The 18,237-nt window shown below is 35.2% G+C and overlaps 2 protein-coding genes across 7 annotated transcripts; one reads left to right on the top strand and one right to left on the bottom strand.

Moving 5' to 3' along the window:
* Positions 1–363: 363 nt before the first annotated feature.
* On the bottom strand, positions 364–672 carry LOC113729705 (monothiol glutaredoxin-S2-like). The gene has a single exon (XM_027253957.2). It carries the CDS (start codon positions 670–672, stop codon positions 364–366), a length of 309 nt encoding a protein of 102 aa, XP_027109758.1.
* Positions 673–7,951: 7,279 nt separating this feature from the next.
* LOC113731123 (serine/threonine-protein kinase 12-like) lies at positions 7,952–16,642 on the top strand. 6 transcript variants are annotated; one of them, XM_027256210.2, is made up of 13 exons: positions 7,952–8,115; positions 8,724–9,105; positions 10,070–10,144; positions 10,256–10,351; positions 11,737–11,825; positions 11,933–12,053; positions 13,195–13,274; positions 14,020–14,082; positions 14,208–14,326; positions 14,600–14,685; positions 15,189–15,310; positions 15,957–16,068; positions 16,332–16,642. In XM_027256210.2, exons 2-13 carry the CDS (start codon positions 8,755–8,757, stop codon positions 16,416–16,418), a joined length of 1,401 nt encoding a protein of 466 aa, XP_027112011.1. In that variant the 5' UTR covers positions 7,952–8,115; positions 8,724–8,754; the 3' UTR covers positions 16,419–16,642. The 6 variants fall into 6 exon arrangements, with proteins under 6 accessions (XP_027112011.1, XP_027112009.1, XP_071935287.1 ...); XM_027256208.2 differs by having other exon boundaries at positions 7,977–8,115; positions 8,656–9,105; XM_072079186.1 differs by having other exon boundaries at positions 7,977–8,115; positions 8,656–9,105; positions 14,600–14,649.
* The last annotated feature ends 1,595 nt before the right edge of the window (positions 16,643–18,237 follow it).

Below are 18,237 nucleotides of genomic sequence, written 5' to 3' on the forward strand. Positions count from 1 at the left end.
GACGAAATGTAGAGAAGTACAAAAAATACGCAGAGAGTTGATGGATCAGGATGTCTCAGTCCCTGTGTTAGAGTAGCAAATTACATAATCAGGAAAGTAATTTCTCACATATAGATGGTTAAGTAGACGAGAAATATCGATTGTTCTCGTACTACTTAGTTGTTTTATGAGTTTAATGCAGGATTGCAGAAATGCAGGACAGCTGCTGAAACTCTGATAAAAATAGGTCTATACTCTATAGTACGCCAGTTCTATGATATTACACTCATTAGGTAACAAGCTTATTAACCTTATGTATTGGGGAACAAGAATTCTCCGCTTACTGTTCTCTGCTAGCCTGATCTCGAGTTCTCTGATTTAGCTCTATATCCATATAGCTTTGGCCCTTATAAGCAGTGGCTTCAGCTCGCCTTTGACATTGAGGCCTATCACCTCATCAGAGCCACCGATCATCTCTTTGCCTATGAAAACAGTAGGCACACTTGGCTCTTGTCCTAGACGTAGCAGTTCCCTTTCCATTTTCTGACCATCTTGATGTTGATCAATCTCATAAACTTTAGGATTTGCCCCAAAATTGTTTATTAGTGTCTTAATGGTGTGGCACATACCACAATTGCTTTTGCTGAAGATAACCACAGGATTTTCAGACCCCAACTTTTTAACCATGCCCATCTCTCCAAGAACAAGGTGAACGGAGACTAGTTGTACAAGGTTTTCGGATTTCGAAGAGGCCAAGTATATGTTAGTTATAGTGAGGTATTGTGCTAAATTACTGGCAAAGTAGCAAGCTGTTGCATAATGGAATTGATCTTGCATGAAATTATTTATAGAAGCTTAGAGATGGTGAGCTGCATGCTGTTGCAGATTGAAAACGATTGAAGAATGTTCCTGGTAAAGTCAGGCCAAAGCATTTGTAATCTAAAATCTAAATCACCCCAAATCATTGCCCCACATTGTCCTGTTGTGCCTTATCTGCATCAACTTACATGTTGCAACATGGACATTTTAGCTTTTTTCATGTAACTAAACCAGAATTTCCTGCATTCAGCCCTCAGATTAAACCATAGCTTGTTTATTATCCTATGTCAACGGTGAGGACGTATTTACATTCTCGCCAAGCTGTTGTATAATTGAGCCAATCATTTAGAATTTCTACTTCGAAATGCATTGATAATTGTACCTTTTTTTTTTTTTCCTGGCGTTTAGAATTGATATAAAAAGGATTTTTGAATTTACAAACAATTAAACACTCAAATCTTTGAGGCCTAAAGCTGCTTATGGCTTGCTTTTTACAGGATTTTAAGTAATGTGAAGATTTCTTTTATAGACAATTTTCCCTTATTTGATGTGTGCATTCTTTGAAAACGTAACCTGTTTTCATCAACTATTGAGAATGAGAAAAAGTTGCTTATCCAAAATGTATCACTTTTTTCAGTTCCCTAAAGAGAATCGCATCCAATTCACCCCACTAAGTTAATTGATGTGGAAACTATATCCTCATATAACTGCAGATGAAAATCCAGACCTGATAAACATGAGTTGAAGGTACCAAAAATATGAGGACACTCGACATTAAAGAAAGCACATTATCCTATCAACTTTTTCACCATCGATAAAAAGGACCTGTCATCGTATCTCTAATCATGAATATCACGTGAAGACTTTGCCATATCTTTGTTTCTGTGGCACATATCCTCCATATCTTCTGATTAATATTCACGACAGGCTCTTGTGGAGGGTTAGACCTGGAGGCATAAAAAAGATCTACTGATAGTAGATTGGAGAGCCATCTGAGGCCACAAGGAAGATGCAGAGAATAACAACAATTAGCAAATTTTCTTCTAGTCACACTAATTAACTCAAAAAAGGGTTTTCTGACTCTAGTTTCTTTCTCATGGCCAAATTTCATTCTGCTTGCAATCTTTTTCAAAAGAATTGCAATGATAAATAATTTTATTCCATATGTTTTTCTTGAAAATCCTACTCAATCTGTGTACACGTGTATGTATTGCCCCAATTAGATCAACAGCTTGCCTGATTAATGTAGGATTTATTTGCTGCATGAGCTGGATAATAACTTTTTTTTCCCAGCAACGGCAACAATCTACGCTACTCCTATACTAATCTATACTATGGGGGAAGGGGAGTCTAATGGGGCTTGTATGGGGGTTGGGGGATGAACCTCCGACTAAATAAGTGCACTATTGTACTCTTTGGATTTTTTAAAAATATGGTAGTATTATGCTGCATGAGCTGGATAATAACTGAAAAGCGTTATGGTAAGTACACATCCTAGCATCACGCAACTCATTTGTCTATTTTCATTGTTCTATAAGGGTGCGTTTGATAAAACTGAAATATGAAATTAATTCATTAAATTATTAAATTGTTAAATATCAAATCTAATATATTTAAGTGCATATCACATTCAATGATAAGTGAACAACTTATCACTTAATTTTGAGAGCAAGTTTTGTCTAGGAAATTCAATGTTAATTAATTCAGATGTTCAATTTTTGGTTATCAAACTTGTTTGAATATGTTAAGATTTAAATTCATTAAATTTAAGTACTGAATTGGTTATCAAACAGGGCCTAAGTATTTATTATTTGGACAAAAGATCGAGAACAAAAACCAAATTTCCTTGATTACATGAAAGAATCTGCAGCGATAAAATGGTTTGTTTAGACGACCACATGTACAAGGCACCAAATTACTAGTGGAGCAATGCGCACATATCATTGAACTAGTTTACACAAAAGCAACAAATTGTGCATCTATATCATGTCATCTTGTTGAAAATGCTAATACTCAATGCTATTTCATTGCTCTTTTGTATGTTTCCAGGGTAAAAAAAAGAGAGAAAAACTCCTACATGTCCACTCAATTTGCATTGTTTCAGTACCCTACCTATATTTATTCTTAAATTGGCATCCATAATTTGCTGCCCTTTCCGTCTATCTTTTCAGTATATTTGCTGTTGTTTTCTTCATTCTCTCGTTCACATTGCTCTACTAATAATTGATGCATTATATATGGGGTCGTTTCTTTTATACAGGAGCACGTATGTTTGTTCTGCCTAATTGGAAATTTTTAGTCTTTTCCAGATATTTGCTTACTCCTAAAATGAATTTGTTGGTGAAACGTTTTAGCCTCTTCTTTTTTTTTTTCCTCAAAATAAATAGCTTGCTTTGACCAAAAAAAGTGTAGTTTTAGTGAACTTTCATGGGTACACAGAACCATGATTCCAATATAAGAAAGAACCCTTTGGCAATAGGTTATCGAAGACTCTTGTTCATTTGACAAACAAAGAATGCTAAAATTTCAAGTTGTTCTCAAAGTTCTAAGTTACAGTTGTAAAAAGCATTGATGCATTTGGTTATAACTTTTAAGTCCCATTTTGTCTTTAAAGTTTCTAATTGTGCCAATGATTTTGGCATACCATGAAGAGCTTTAAGCACTCCACCCTTTCAAAATAACATATAACATCCACAACCTAATTTCTCTACTCAATTTAAATGCCAAAAAGACTCCGATTCATACGTAATGATCATATTTCATTACCTTCATGGAGAGCCCTCTACTACAAAATCTTAAAACTTCCAAAAAACAAGAAACCCTAAACATGTTTTAAACCGTGAAACTCCACCTAAAGATTATTATTAGAATTTTCCTTTTAAATCCACAGTCTGGGCATAATAATTTTTTAGCAAAACTACAAACTCAAAGTAGTTAATTCAAGTTATTAAATAGCCTATCAGCCAAGCCAATCTTATCCATGTAACATGTCCTTTCCTTCCCACCGATGCCAGACAAATCATGAGGTCTCACATATAATAGTAAAAATTTTAGAAATTGGTGCAAGAGTATGGAAAAGCAAGAGCGAATTGAAGAGACATACAGAATAATGAACAAGACCTAAATAATAGACAGCTTCTAAACTGCAAACATGATCGCAAATGAATTGTGAATGCCTCCCGAACAAAAGCCAAACAAGGTCAATGGGGTGTATTCATCGTCATTATGGTTCTCCTCCACTTATAGTAGTAGAAAATTTTAGAATTGGTGCAAGATAGTGAAAAGTGAGATCGAGTTAAAGAGGCAAGTTACAGAGGATTGTGAATTTGTAATATACGTAGAGGGGTAATTTCGTGCTCTAGAATATTGTATTTGTTTATATTATTTTCATTAAGAAAAAAAAAAAAGTGCCTAGAGATTTTGGTGGAGTGCCAAAATCATTACCTTCTAATTATTGAAAAAGGCATTCATGAATTTGTAATTGATCTCCCTTGAGGAAACTTTATTTCAATTGATGCAAGTTTACTTTCGAGTAATTGCTATCTTAAACATCTCCTAACATACATAGTTCCACACTTTTATAAGATAACGTTGTTAATGTCAAGTTTGTGTCTTTGTGGTACAGCTATTAGACAAGCTTTGGGGCCTAGATTATATCCATTAGTTTAGTCAAATGATTTACTGCTTAGCAAGCACTATTCTAGGGTTTGCATTGGATTCAGGATGACATATAAAGTATAGATGAATGAGGTCTGGGAATCTTTTTTCCTATGAAACATATTTTTTTCAATACAGTTTAGGACCCTCCTAATTGTAATGAGAAGTCAAAATATGTAGGTTGCTCTTTTTGCCAGTAAATGAAACAAATTTGAACACCCGTGAGTAAACATGAAAGCAGAAGTTGCAAATCAATTTGATCTAGATATTAATTGGCCCATTGACATGCCTAATGGAGAGAAAACAAGTGCTAACGCATGCTATGAGAAGAAAACTTATTGCTAAAATACGCTTCTTCCATGTTCGCAATCAATGGAGCTTTCCAAGCTCTGGGGACAGATTGCTACTGATTTCGAATCTCTATCCTGTCTGCTGTCTACTTTTTGATTCCTTTTGGTCTTCTCATTGTGTTGTTGTTGATTTCACTCGCTACACGAACACTTTTACTCTCCATTGCATCGATTTTAATGGGTTTCTTTTGATTGTAAGTCTCTTGATAAAATAACTTTGAGGGGTCCGATGCAAGGCATCTGCCTCGTCCTAGTATTATGGATGTGTGGTGGAGTGGTTGGCTAGTGATAGATCTAGGCGGAGGGAAAATTTCTTCGAAGCATTTCCTAACTCTATCTACACCTAGGAATGTAAATGAGTCTAAACAAATTGAACTTTTATCGAGCCGAGCTAGAGGCAAGCTCGATTAGCTTGAATTTTTTATGTGTAAATTTTACTTATATATTAATTGAGCCAAACTTGAAAATTTATCAAAAGCCAATTGTTATTTAAGTTTAATTTGATTAGTTGGTGAAAAAGCTTTTACGGAGTCACACTAGATTTGAATATAGAGTAGTTTGGTTCATCTTTCACTCCTATCTACGACACAAAGCATCCATAGGAGGAACAAAGTTCTCGTACTGGTCCATCATCTTGGGCTGATGTAGTGCAAAGTGAAAACTACTAAGCTAAAGAATGGTAGACTTTTGTTGAAAGTTTTGGCTTCGGCGATGGTGACCTTCCAGAAACAAGCTGTGGTGATAGTTCTGCCTAAGAGGTGGTGGATGGGGTGAAGAAGTGGAAAACAGCTCTGGTAGGATTTGTTCTTGGGCATAACCCTCCATTTTCTGTGATGCAAAAAGTTGTCTCAACCACTTGGAAGGAATTTGGGAAAAATAACAAGTATGTTTTTTTGTGTTTAACTTTGAATCGGAGGGGTCTAAGATGAAGGTTCTCCTTGGCAATATTTCAACAAAATGCTTTACCTAAAGGAGTGGTCTCCTGAACTTGATTTCTCGACGGCGGAGATCAAGAAAGTACCTAGTTGGGACATCAAATTTCATTATTCAATGAGGATACCTTGAGCAAATTGGCTAGCTTTGTAGGAATTCCTCTCTGTATAGATTAGCTTACTGCTTCTCAAGGCAGATTATTGCATGCAAGAGTATGTGTGGAAACTGACGCTTCTTCGACTCTGCCTAAGTCATTTCCCTTGATCAATGAATTTGGTCAACTGATTGTGCAAAGAGTAGAGAGTGAATCGGTTCCTGCTGTTCTGTGTGTAAACTGTGTAGCAAATTTGGCCATGCTCATAAATAGTGTGATATGAAACCCAAGAGTCACAAAGTTTGGGTGCCCAAGCTACCTAATACTACCGTGATTTCATCCTTCCAAGAATACAGCATTACATGGTTTTGGATTGTACAGACTTCCTTTTCATAAATTCCTGTCTCTACCTCCTCACATTGTCGCTATTTCATCTTGTCATCTTTTCTAGAGAAATTTCCATCTTGTCATCTATTTGAGCTTGCTTTACCACATCCTCAGGTATATGATTTAGAGGGATCAGGATGTTATGACTGATCTTGATGCTCCAAACTGATGCCAATGACAAATACTGGGGAGCAGTATTGTTAGAAGAAGATGACGGAGTCGGGAAACTATCAGGAAATTCGAAGAAGCAGAACAACATTACCATTCTACATTCAAGAAGATCCTTGCGTTAAAATATGGGATTAAAAGTTTTCTTTTTATCTCAGATCACATAATTTCCTTGTAGAAATGGGTATGAGCATCTTCCCAAAAATGCTTCAATTTACGCAGTGCCCCATCTGCAGCTTCTCAGGTGGTCAAATTGGTTTTCACAGTGCACTTTTGACGTTAAGCACATCAAAGGAAAAGATAATATGTGGTTGCTGATTTTTTCTCAAGACCTCCTCCGCCAGTTCTTATGTTCTCCCGTGCTTCAAGCTCAAACCCAGCACCTAAAATACTCACCAGGATTTTTATCCTTGAATGTTCCATGGACAAGGGAAGAAATTACAAGACAAAGGATGTTTCATGAAATTGAAGTTTTCAAACAGTATGGTGGTTCACTTTTGAGTTACACCAAAAAAAAAACTAAAATAAGAAACGAAAAAGAAAATAAATCTCCAAACGAGGAGTAGACATTGCGTTGGTTTTCCACATCGGAATATTTGTCGGCTTCTTTGTCATCTCAGCGCGTGTTCCAGCGCGTCACAAGGCATACTTTTTCCCCATCAGCAGCTATACCTGTACGCGGTTGACAGCTTTTGTTATTAAGACACAACCACAACAAAAATTCTTCCCACTTTTCACTCTACAGGGGAAAAAAGAAAAAGGAAAAAGCTTTCCTACAGAACCTACGCAGTCAGTTGATGAGTTATAAAGACCATACAAAAAAACCAACTAATTACATTTGAGGGCTGTTTGGCGAATAAGTTTTCGATCAAGTTTGTCTGCTATAAGTTTTTAATAACTTTATCTATAGTAACATCAAAAAATTTTTAAAAAATTTTAAACTATATATTTTAAAATATCTCAAAATTTACATATTTCAAAAAATTTTCCTACAACTTCTACAGTAAGTTACAGTAAAATTTTAGATAAACACTCAAAAAACTCATTTGCCAAACGGGGTTGAGTTTGGCTAACTTATAAAATTCTTTACTTATGGGTAAATCTTTGGGTTAAATGCAAAAAACTTTCCTTGTGATTTGGTGAATGTTCAACTTATATCTCTATGATTTAGCAAACATCAATTTTAGCCTCTCATAGTAGTAAGTGATTAATTTTTTTAAAATTTGGTTTTCATTTTTTCTTGGATCATATTAAGGGTATTTTTTTTAAAAATAGTTGGATATTGTAATGTTAGATTGCATTCTTGTCAAACTATATGTTCCTTTTTATAATTTAAACAAACCTTTAAAGAAGGAAATGTATATTTCTTTTGTAGGGGACAATTTTCTTATTTCTCTACTAGCATAAATTTGGTTTATATGTAATTTAGTCAAACTACAAAATTCGTTTAGTAATTTTGCCAAACCTTAGGGGAGGAAAATATAATTACTCCATAAAAAAAATACCTTTCGCCAATCACAACCAATTTACCACCGTCAGCGTCCAAGTTGGCTCAATCCATCACCGACTAGGCGCGTAACAGAAAAAGTCTTCCCAGCGACCTGAATCTTCCCTTCACGCTCCTACCTTCGGACGAGGACCTCACGTGTCTTCCTCCTCACTCCTTCAGTCCTTTCCCATTTTTTGTCGTCAAAGTTTAACAAACACTAGAAACCATTCCACTTCAAAGTAGGTCGTTTCACTGATCCCTTGTTATATATTACTTTCTCTAGTTGTTTTACTATCCACAATATGCAGTTGTATCAGTCAATGATGATCCAGAATTTATAAAAATAAAGGAAAAAACAGAAAAAACCACCTCAAAATCCCTCCCATACAGTAGCTGTTGCTTGTCAGATAAAAAAAGGTCTTTCAAAGTCAAACCATTTCTGGGTTTTCCCTGCTTCCCCCATAGTTATCGAAAATCCCATATTCAAATTGAAGTACTAAAAGTCTTGAAATTTCAGGGCTTTGCACTGGGGCCTTAGTTACCTAAAGTTCTTTTATTGATCAATTTCTTGAAGCTGAAGTTTTACTCTATTGAGCTCTTGATAATTTTTCTTGATATTGGGATTGTGAGATTTTGGCATTTTAGTTTGTTGAGTTCTTGATATTTTTTTCTATGATATACGAATTTTAGGAATTTTGTTTATAGATTTTTTTATGCATCATTTTTCTTGCTATGGGGATTTTAGTTTGTTCACCTATTGATAATTTTTCTTGATATAGGGATTTTGGGGTTTCAGCTTATTCAGGTGTTGATCATTTTTATTGAAATTGGAATATTTGAATTTTAGTTTATCGAGTTAGTGATCCACTTTCTTGAAAATGGAGGCAAAAACGTCGGTGAGATTTACATTAGGAAGGCAATCATCACTTGCTTCAGAAAGGTGGAGTGATGAGTTGGAGAGGGAAGGTGATGATGATGAGGAGGATTATGAAGAAGAGGAATGGAACGGGGAGGATATTGATCCAGGGGTGAGGCTTATGTATGCTGCCAATGAGGGTGACTTGGATGGCATTAAGGAGCTTTTGGACTCCGGTGTCGATGTAAATTTCCGGGATATTGATGACCGGACAGCATTACACGTTGCTGCTTGCCAGGGGTTTAGTAATGTTGTCAAGTTGTTGATTGAAAATGAGGCTCAAGTTGACCCCAAAGATCGGTGGGGCAGCACGGTATGCCATCAAATCCTGAACAGAACTAAGCCATATTTGTTTCATATTTTTATGGTTGTAATTGTCATGTGATGCTTTCATGTTGGATGGGTATATTGTTTGCATTTATTACTATTTTTTTGGATATCTTAACTTGGTAACTGACATAAAAGACTTGGGTATACAAGCTAGCATTATCAGTGTGGAATAATTGCAGAAAATGTCTCCTTGTTTGGATAGTAGCCCTCTTGTTATGTTGAATTATTCTATTTTTTTCTGGAGTCATTTTGAATTGTTTAGAACATTGATTCCTTTAGTTAGGCTTGCTAAATTTTTTATAATAACTGGAAAGAGTTGAATAAATATTGTGCATTTTGTGTTGATCTTGAACAATGACTTACCATTACTACCAGTTGGTGCATGGAGTCCCTTGGAATTCAGAATGAAAAAAATGTAGTAAATATCTGTTCAAGTCAAGTAGTTGTATCAGTTGAAGCCAAATGTAGATTGCTAGCATTCCTTGGACAGAGTTGATTCTGTTTGTTTGCCATAAGAAATAATGGAGACAGAAAAAGTAATAATCCATAATCTGTCTGATGGTTGTGATGATGACATCTTCAAGTGTCTGATAGTATTCAAAATTTAAGGTGCAAATGCTTCCTAACTGTGCTTCTGAGCATCGTGTTCATATGTTTCATACATAAGTTTATACCATTATATTATGCTGTAAAAACTCTTTCTAGTTTGTATTTATGAGGCAGAAAAGGATTGATGCAATAGAAGAGAAGGGAAGAGGGATATTAACCATCGCACTATGTGTAGTATAGTTTTTGGAAGAATATCATTTAACAGTCTGCCGTCTTTCTTCCCTTAAATTCTGTGTTTCACGTCGACCTTAGTTTCAATGGCTAACTGAAAGCTTGAATCTTTCTCATTCACCTTGTATGTTTATCTTTTTCACAACAATGACGTCTTGGTTTAACAGCCTCTTTCAGATGCTATTCATTACAAAAATCATGATGTGGTCAAACTATTGGAGAAGCATGGTGCAAAGCCTTTGGTATGTCATTTGATTTTCCAGTCCCTGCCCTCTACTTTGGGTCTTTATAAGAGGATACACTTAACTGATATCTGTACGTTTGGATTCTCCTTATTGGATACATTTATTTAGATGGCTCCCATGCATGTCAAAAATTATCGTGAAATTCCTGAATACGAGATTGATCCTGAAGAACTTGATTTCACTTTTGGTGCTGAGATAAAGAAGGTAATAGATTACTCTTTGGTTTCATTTAGTGAATCCTTCATTCTTGTTTTACTTTCCCTTAAATATTCTGTATTATGTGATGCAAAATTGAATTCACAGTTATGCTATGTTATTAATCTGACCTATAACTACTTTATCTACTTATAAAGTGCTATTCTTCCATCCTTAGACTGAGTGGTTTTGGCCTTGTCAAGTTGAGGATATCAAGGAACTTGATTGAGGGCTTTGGCACAAGACCAGGACCAATTTGACTTTACACATCTAATGTTTTGATTGATTCTCACTTTGTAACGTTACTTTTATTTTGGAGAACTTATAACTTGAAGTTAGCAAAAGGTCCCAATCACCTTAGTCACCCACACTATTGATGGAAGTATGAAAACCTATACGTTTATATGCTATTTTTAGCAATTTTGAAGAACTGATGCCAATTTGATCCCTGAGAAGGAAGAGTGCCAATGTATGCATGCATGTGTTGTTCTAGTTTCATGGATAGTGTATGAAATGAGGGTAATTTGGGATTGTGTGCCCAAGATAAATGTCTGAGGTGTGGTGTGGCAGTAGTTAGTAACTTTGGGGCATCATTATACTTGTGTTTGTTCTATTTCTGATTTTTTATGTATAGTTCTAGTGTTGATAGAACACTAGTGTTTGTTTTGATGTAATGGGAGGATTTCCTCTATTCTAAAGCTTTCTTTGCAAATTAATAGGAAAGTGTTATCATTTGCCAGAGAAAAACTTTAGGGCGTCGTGTGTCCAATTAAAAGTTTGAGCTGTGAAGTGAGGATAAGTACAGCTTTCATCTGTGTTGGAGCAATCTGTAATTATGTTTCTTCCTAACCATTGTGAGAGAACATTATTTCGCTTTATAGTCTTCAGAAAAAAACTACAGAGTATGCGACAATTAATAAACTTTGCTTGGAGTTGTGATGTAAAGTGGCTCTATGACTTGAAAGTGTTCTTTTTTGTTATCTTTGTAATTACAAGATCTTTTATTCGTTGTTCTCAACTTAAATATTTTTGAACTCTTGAGGGGAAGGTTGATGGTGAGTCTGTGAGTTTTGGACTCATAAGGTTTTATATTCTTGTTGGAGACTGTCAACTACTTATTAGTTTCAGATATAATATTGCAGTTTATCAGTATCATAAGATGGTATATGTATGTTTAGGACTCTCAGATTGTGTGGCAGCAGAGGAATCAGGAAGAAATGTAACTTTAATTATGTAAACTTGTCAGAAATAGAGACCTTCAATAATTTCCAATAAGTATACATTGAAACTTTTGTGTATTAAGCATTTTCAATACTTGGTAGAATGATATTGAAACATTTTGACAGATACTTTAAATAGCTACTTAATGCTTGAAAGTTTGTTGCAAATGTTAGGGAACAACTTTCGAAGAAGCCTCCTGGCGAGGAACAAAAGTTGCAGTGAAAAAGTTTGGAGAGGAAGTCATCTCTGATGAAGATAAAGTGTGAGTTGTTTATGTTATATTTTTGTTGTTTTTGATATTTTTCGTTTTATACAGTTGCGTTTCTCTATAAATTGTATGAAATTTGTGAATGTTTAATACCTGTGCAGGCGGGCATTTAGAGATGAGCTTGCTTTGCTTCAGAAGTTAAGACATCCAAATTTGGTTCAGTTTCTTGGTGCTGTTACACAAAGGAGCCCCATGATGATAGTGACAGAATATCTTCCAAAGGTACTTTTGACCCCTGGAATACTTTCAAAATGAATGCAATTTGAAACCAGATTAAATACTTTTTTGCTCCTTCTCTGCCAATTTTTGTCTGTTTTTTTCATGTCCTAATAGCTTTCACAGTTTAAAGATTGACTTTACAAATTTTCTTGTTGCCAATACAGAATTACTGTTGCAAGGATGCTTCTTCTTTTTAGTAGGGAAGCTCAACTTTTATTAGAAAGGAGCTTCAATTCTTTTATGCGTTACTTTTTAATGAACATAAATTAGATGGTCAGCTACATCTCTGAGCATTATCCTGCTTATCAATTTATTTGGTACTTTATTGCAGTAATATGAGTTTCAGTGATCAGCATCTTGAGCGTACAGCAATTTAGTGGTCACAGGATAACAAAAATATGTAGAAAATGGATTTGCACAAGTTACTTGAGCATTTTGCTTGGTTATATTAATTATCCAATAATTGTCATTATTCTTCTCAAACATCATGTTTACAAATTGTTTTTCACTGTTGTCTAGTATGGAAGAAGGTAGCATGTAGGTGGTGAGGATGATGGAGAGACACTCTGTCAGCAACTTTTCCACTTCTAGATTTCTGTCCCTATCTGATTCATAGATGATATGGATTTTGTGAATAACATGATTTTCAACTTCCAAAACAATCCTATTTTTGGTATTATGTTGTGCTCTAATTCGGTGGCAGGAGGTTACCACAGTCCAAAAGTTAACTACAATGAAGAATAATTAGCTATCCATTGTTGAAGTTCAAGATGTCGTAATGATTGTTATCGCTGGGTGATATGGGTTTTGAAATTAACTGCACTGATAGATGTATTTAATCAATCCATTGTCATATATCAATGCATTGGGTTACGCTATCAATGCAGTTAATGTGGTAAATGTAATTTTCAATGCAGTTAACTCCATTCGCATAGGTAACCACATTAACGGCATTGTCACATATCAAATATGGATATCATAGATTACAGTTATGTTGTTCTTTAACTAGTCTTTTGAATATTTGCTAAAGAGATTTCAAATGTGGCAGATATTTAATTTATGAAGCAAATAATCTTATGGCATTATGAATATGTGACTAATGTTTAGAATAGTTAGCTCGATATTGATCTCTGTGCACCTCCAGGGTGATCTGCGTTCATTGTTGGAGAAAAAAAGAGCCCTTAAACCTACTATAGCTCTCAGATATGCGTTGGATATTGCAAGGTATGTAATGTACTCTATCTTCTGTACATCAATGACATAATTCATATGATAATTAAATTTGCAATCAAATTTTGGATTGGCATCATACATATGGTACATAATAGTAAATATGAATCTGGGATTGGTGTCTGTTGATGGATCTGTGGTTAGTAAATATGAATCTCGGATTGGTGTCTGTTGACGTATCTGGTGTTAAGTAGTAATAAGTAGTAATTGCCATTGGAGGTAGTGATCATGGTTATTTTCTTTCTTTTTTTTCCTATGTACTTTATAACATTATTCAGAGAGCTGCTTGTTATGCTTAATTGTTAGATCCTGGAAAGATTTTCCTATAATCTTTGCTCAATTGCCAATCAACTTCGTGCATGTAATTCAGCCAAAATTTTGGCCGATAGAGTTGATTTTTTATTTATAACCTTTGAAGTGTGGAAGGATAGAAGCGTAGAAGCATCTGTATAATATGACAAGCCCATAGGTATAAATCATGTTGTGTGGAGAGATACTTTGGTTTTATTTTTTCACTGTTCGGATTTTGTACTTCATGTTTGCTGGATTTATTGTTCTTGTACAAAAGTTCTTTCTTTATATCTACATGAAAGTCGCAAAGTTGATAGCTGTTGCTTGATTTGTTTGAGTAAGCTTTTTAATTTTGTTCAGGATATCAAAAGTTGTTATTGGTGAAAAAAGTGATAATTCTGATTTTGCAGCAGGATCTGAATACTTTCTTTTACCTTTGGCCTTGCAGAGGAATGAATTATTTACATGAAACTAAACCAGAAGCAATTATTCATCGACATCTGGAGCCTTCGTAATATTCTCTTCCTCAAATTCTCAGTTTCATATGCAAAGAAAAAATGCTGAACTTTGGACATCCAGACATTTGGCTAATTGGTTTGAATTTATTGTTTTCGTTGTGTACACGTAATATGACAGAAACATATTGCGAGATGATTCTGGACATCTCAAAGTTGCAGACTTCGGAGTTACCAAGCTACTAAAAGTTGCCAAAAGGGTTAAAGAAGATAGGCCTCTATCATATCATGAAGTTTCTTGTGAGTGCTGCTTTTTGGACTTTTGATTTCCTTCTCATAGATGCTTGCTTGCTACACGTTGAGAAAAGCACTAGATGAGAGTTTTTGGTAGTCTGTGTACTTTGAATTGATGAGCCACTAGACTGAATATAACTTGTTATTTATCTGCCCAGTAGGATGTAATATACATCTGGAGCATGCTTTCCATCCAAACAGCATAGTTATCTGATTTTGATGACCTACATGATGAGCCCATTATTTAGTTAACTTTTTTTTTTTTTGGTTTTTTTACAGGCCGATATGAAGCTCCTGAGGTTTTCAGGGATGAAGAATATGATACCAAGGTGGACGTTTTTTCATTTGCTCTAATTTTACAAGAGGTAGTCTCATCCTTTGTTCTTGAACTTGATTTGTTATTGAAAGGCTAGTTTGCTACATCCCGGTGTAAACTCTGCGTAGCCACTCTTATCACCCCAAATATAGGTCTCATCCTTTGTTCTTGAGCTCAATTTGTTTTTGAAGGGCTAATTTGCTACATACCTGTGTAAAGTCTGCATAACGACTCTTACAATTACCCAAATATAAACAGAGTCTGTTGATTCCTCTTCTAGCATGTCTTACTTTCCTTTTTGTCTGATGTCACTTATTTTTTCCCCCCATCAAAATAAGGAATCTGTTTGAGAACTTTACAAACTACCTTTTGCTAACTAATTTGAAGCACAATTTCTTTATCACTCCCATGGAGGACAAGTTGGTCAATTATTTGCACTATTTTATTGGGTTATCTGTCGTTCATTGACTCGGTAAGCTCTGACTATTTAGACAAATTTTCTTTGTCACAAACAGTCTCGTAAATTAATCTTTGTGATGTTCTCTACCATAGATGATTGAAGGATGCCCACCATTTTATACAAAGAAAGCAGGTGAAGTTCCTGATTTATATGCCGCGAAACAGCGCCCTCCTTTTAAAGCCCCAACGAAGTTTTATGCCCATGGAATAAAAGAGTAAGTTTTTCTTCTCAAACATAAAACTTGTGCTAATAAGATAGCTCTCTCCTCAAATGATGCATGCAGCATTATTGGGTTGAAATGTTTTTGACTGTCTTCAGATTCTCTGAATTGCAGTACGCTAAGCTTTTCTTTGTGTTCCTGGTATGCTTTGTCAGTGCATTTGGTCGTCTTCACTGGCATTTATTCTTTATTTCCGCTCTGTGCAACCTTGAGCTGTGCCTAGAATATAGTTGGTGTGTTGCAACTAGTTGCTGAGATATTATGTGATGCAATTGCACTGGGAAATATTTTGAGATATCGCAGGTGCAGTCATGCACCTTCGAGGTTTTCAAAAAACTCTAAACCTTTCTTTGTGCTCATTGTTAGACTATCCTAAATGTGAAAGAGATGTTATTATTATTATCCCTGCAACTATAGAGAAATGCCAAAACCAAATATCCTGACAAAGTGTAATGTAATCTTCCTCTCGTTTTCTATCAAAAAGTGTTGTCCTTTTTTTCTTGGAACTTTTTTTTGTGAAAATTTTGTATCTCCTCACCAAAATTCTGTTTCTTCCGTGATGCAATTATATTTTTTTGCAGCAGATTGTGTTGCATTATCTAGTAGCGGAAGTTTTATATTTCCAATTGTCTTTGTGCAGATTGATTGAGGAATGTTGGAGCCAAATTCCAGCAGATAGACCAACATTTGAGCAAATAATTCATAAGCTGGAAATCATCTCCAACAAATTTGGGCACCGAAGTCGTTGGAAGGTCAGGCTGTTCTTCAAATCCGTCTAGATGTCTGTTGTTTGTGTCTGCGTTACTGCATGTCTATACTTTTTTAATTTTGCATCCTTAGTTATTGAGCAAGTGGCTGTTAGGTGGGGTTTTGCAATTTGATTTGCAAAAAATCCGTTTCTAACCTCGAAAATGGCTGGAAACCTATCTACTTGTTAATAATATAGGATGCAGATGAGGTAGTCTTTCACTCATTCATTGTGCTGATGATTGATAATGTGTGCCTAAATGTACAGGTCAGACCATTGAAATGTTTCCAGAGAGTGGAGGCCATGTGGAAGAAAGATTTAGATCCCTCTTCTCGATCTACCAGCAGCATTTAGGTCATCTGGGTATACTTTTGTCTTGGCTCAAGCATGCAGTTTTACTTCTTTTTCCTGCTATGAGAATTTCCAGCCAAAGTTAGAAGAGATTGATTGCTATCTGTACCGCACAAGGCCTTTAGAATATTTTGTTCACATCTCCTGATGATTATTAGTGACATTGAGTTCACTCCCAGTGTCGATGACTTCCGTATTCTCTTCATTAGTATGAATTTTCGGCAAAATCTTGTTCATTAACGCAGAATTACTTGCATCATGGCTCGAATTTTTTTTTTTTTTTTTTTTTTGAGAAACACAAGGAATTTATTATTGGCATCAGAACTTAAAATCACAAGGATATGATTTTTTTTTTCTTGATATATGGCCATAGCACGATGAAATCTACACTAAAGCAGGATCCACTATTAGGAACCAAAGTATTAAAGCCAGCTAAGCTCTTTCAAGCCCTGGTCTTGCAGTCCTTATCGATTGGTATGGCCATGGAAGATACTACCTATGATGATTAAGGGCACACTTTTCCTCTGCCTTCTGTCTATTGAGATGTGTCTGCATCTCTATGTAGTTCTGGTCCCAAACCTTGTCTTGAATTCAAGTACATTTTGGACCACAACTGTCAGCAGGTGCAGTTGCTGCTGCAGTAGCTCAGATTGTAACTATAAGTCGAAACAGGAACATGGGAGAAGCATAAAGCTGCTCATTATTGAGATAACTAATAGCCAAATTTATGTTTCCCTTTATCTATTGAGATGGGGACAGGTCTGTTGAGATAGTGATCAGTAAGGAAGCACATTACATGGCCTAAAACATTTGGGAAAATTTTATGAATTAATCTTATATATACTGTCAGTATATACACTATATTATTATATATATTACATATATAATATACCGACCGTGAAATTCAAAATTTGTTCATGTGTCATCCATCTGACCGTGATATGTATACATTGACAGTGTATATAAAATTTACTCAAATTCTATACGGTACACAATCTTTGGAATTTAACGAGTGCTTGTTTTTTGTTCTTCCGAGACTTTTGCTTTGGAAATGGAAGTTTGTTTTACTATGTCGGCTTTTATTTATTTATTTACTTATTGGGGTATAAAGCAGCCTCTAAATATTAAAGTGAACCCTGGAAAATGATAAAGCCCAAATCAGAAGATAAAAGTCCAAGTGGAGAAAAGGGTTGTGTAGACAAAAATGTGATAGGAGTGATTTCAGAAGCCGCCCCTGAAATTTTTAACAATTGCACATAGCCCATTGAATTTTTTGATTATACACTTCCATTAACTTTAACTTTCTTGTAATTGAGCCAATTTAGTAGTAATGATATACAAAATTCATAAAAAAAAACTCTGTACAAAATATTCTTTCCCGCTTATCCTTACTTAGACTACAATAAAGTGAAGTAACATTTTAAAATGAAATAAGGGCAAATAGATGCAGAAAAAAGGGCTCATGAAGCTGGAATTTGCTCATTTGTACCTGCATGACTATGCCTTTTTTAAGTTAAATAAGAATATTATGATTGGCCATGTAAATGGAAATCAGTTCTCAGATTTGTATGGATTTTTGTCACAGACATGATGTGTTATGATATTGTTACATGACAGGTGCCGAACCTGTGCAATAATAAATACCTACTCGAAAAAAATACAGATTTTGTATATAGCGGTGAGTAGGGTCGAATCCACAGGGATTGGGGATAATTCGTTTCTTCTAGAATCCAAAGTATGGGGGGTTCTTGGATTAAATGCTAACTAAATAAATTAACTGCAGAAAATAACTGATTAAAAGAAATAATTAAGAGAAACTCTA

The sequence above is a fragment of the Coffea arabica genome, chromosome 2e, assembly GCF_036785885.1.
Source record: "Coffea arabica cultivar ET-39 chromosome 2e, Coffea Arabica ET-39 HiFi, whole genome shotgun sequence".
Lineage (NCBI taxonomy): Eukaryota > Viridiplantae > Streptophyta > Magnoliopsida > Gentianales > Rubiaceae > Coffea > Coffea arabica.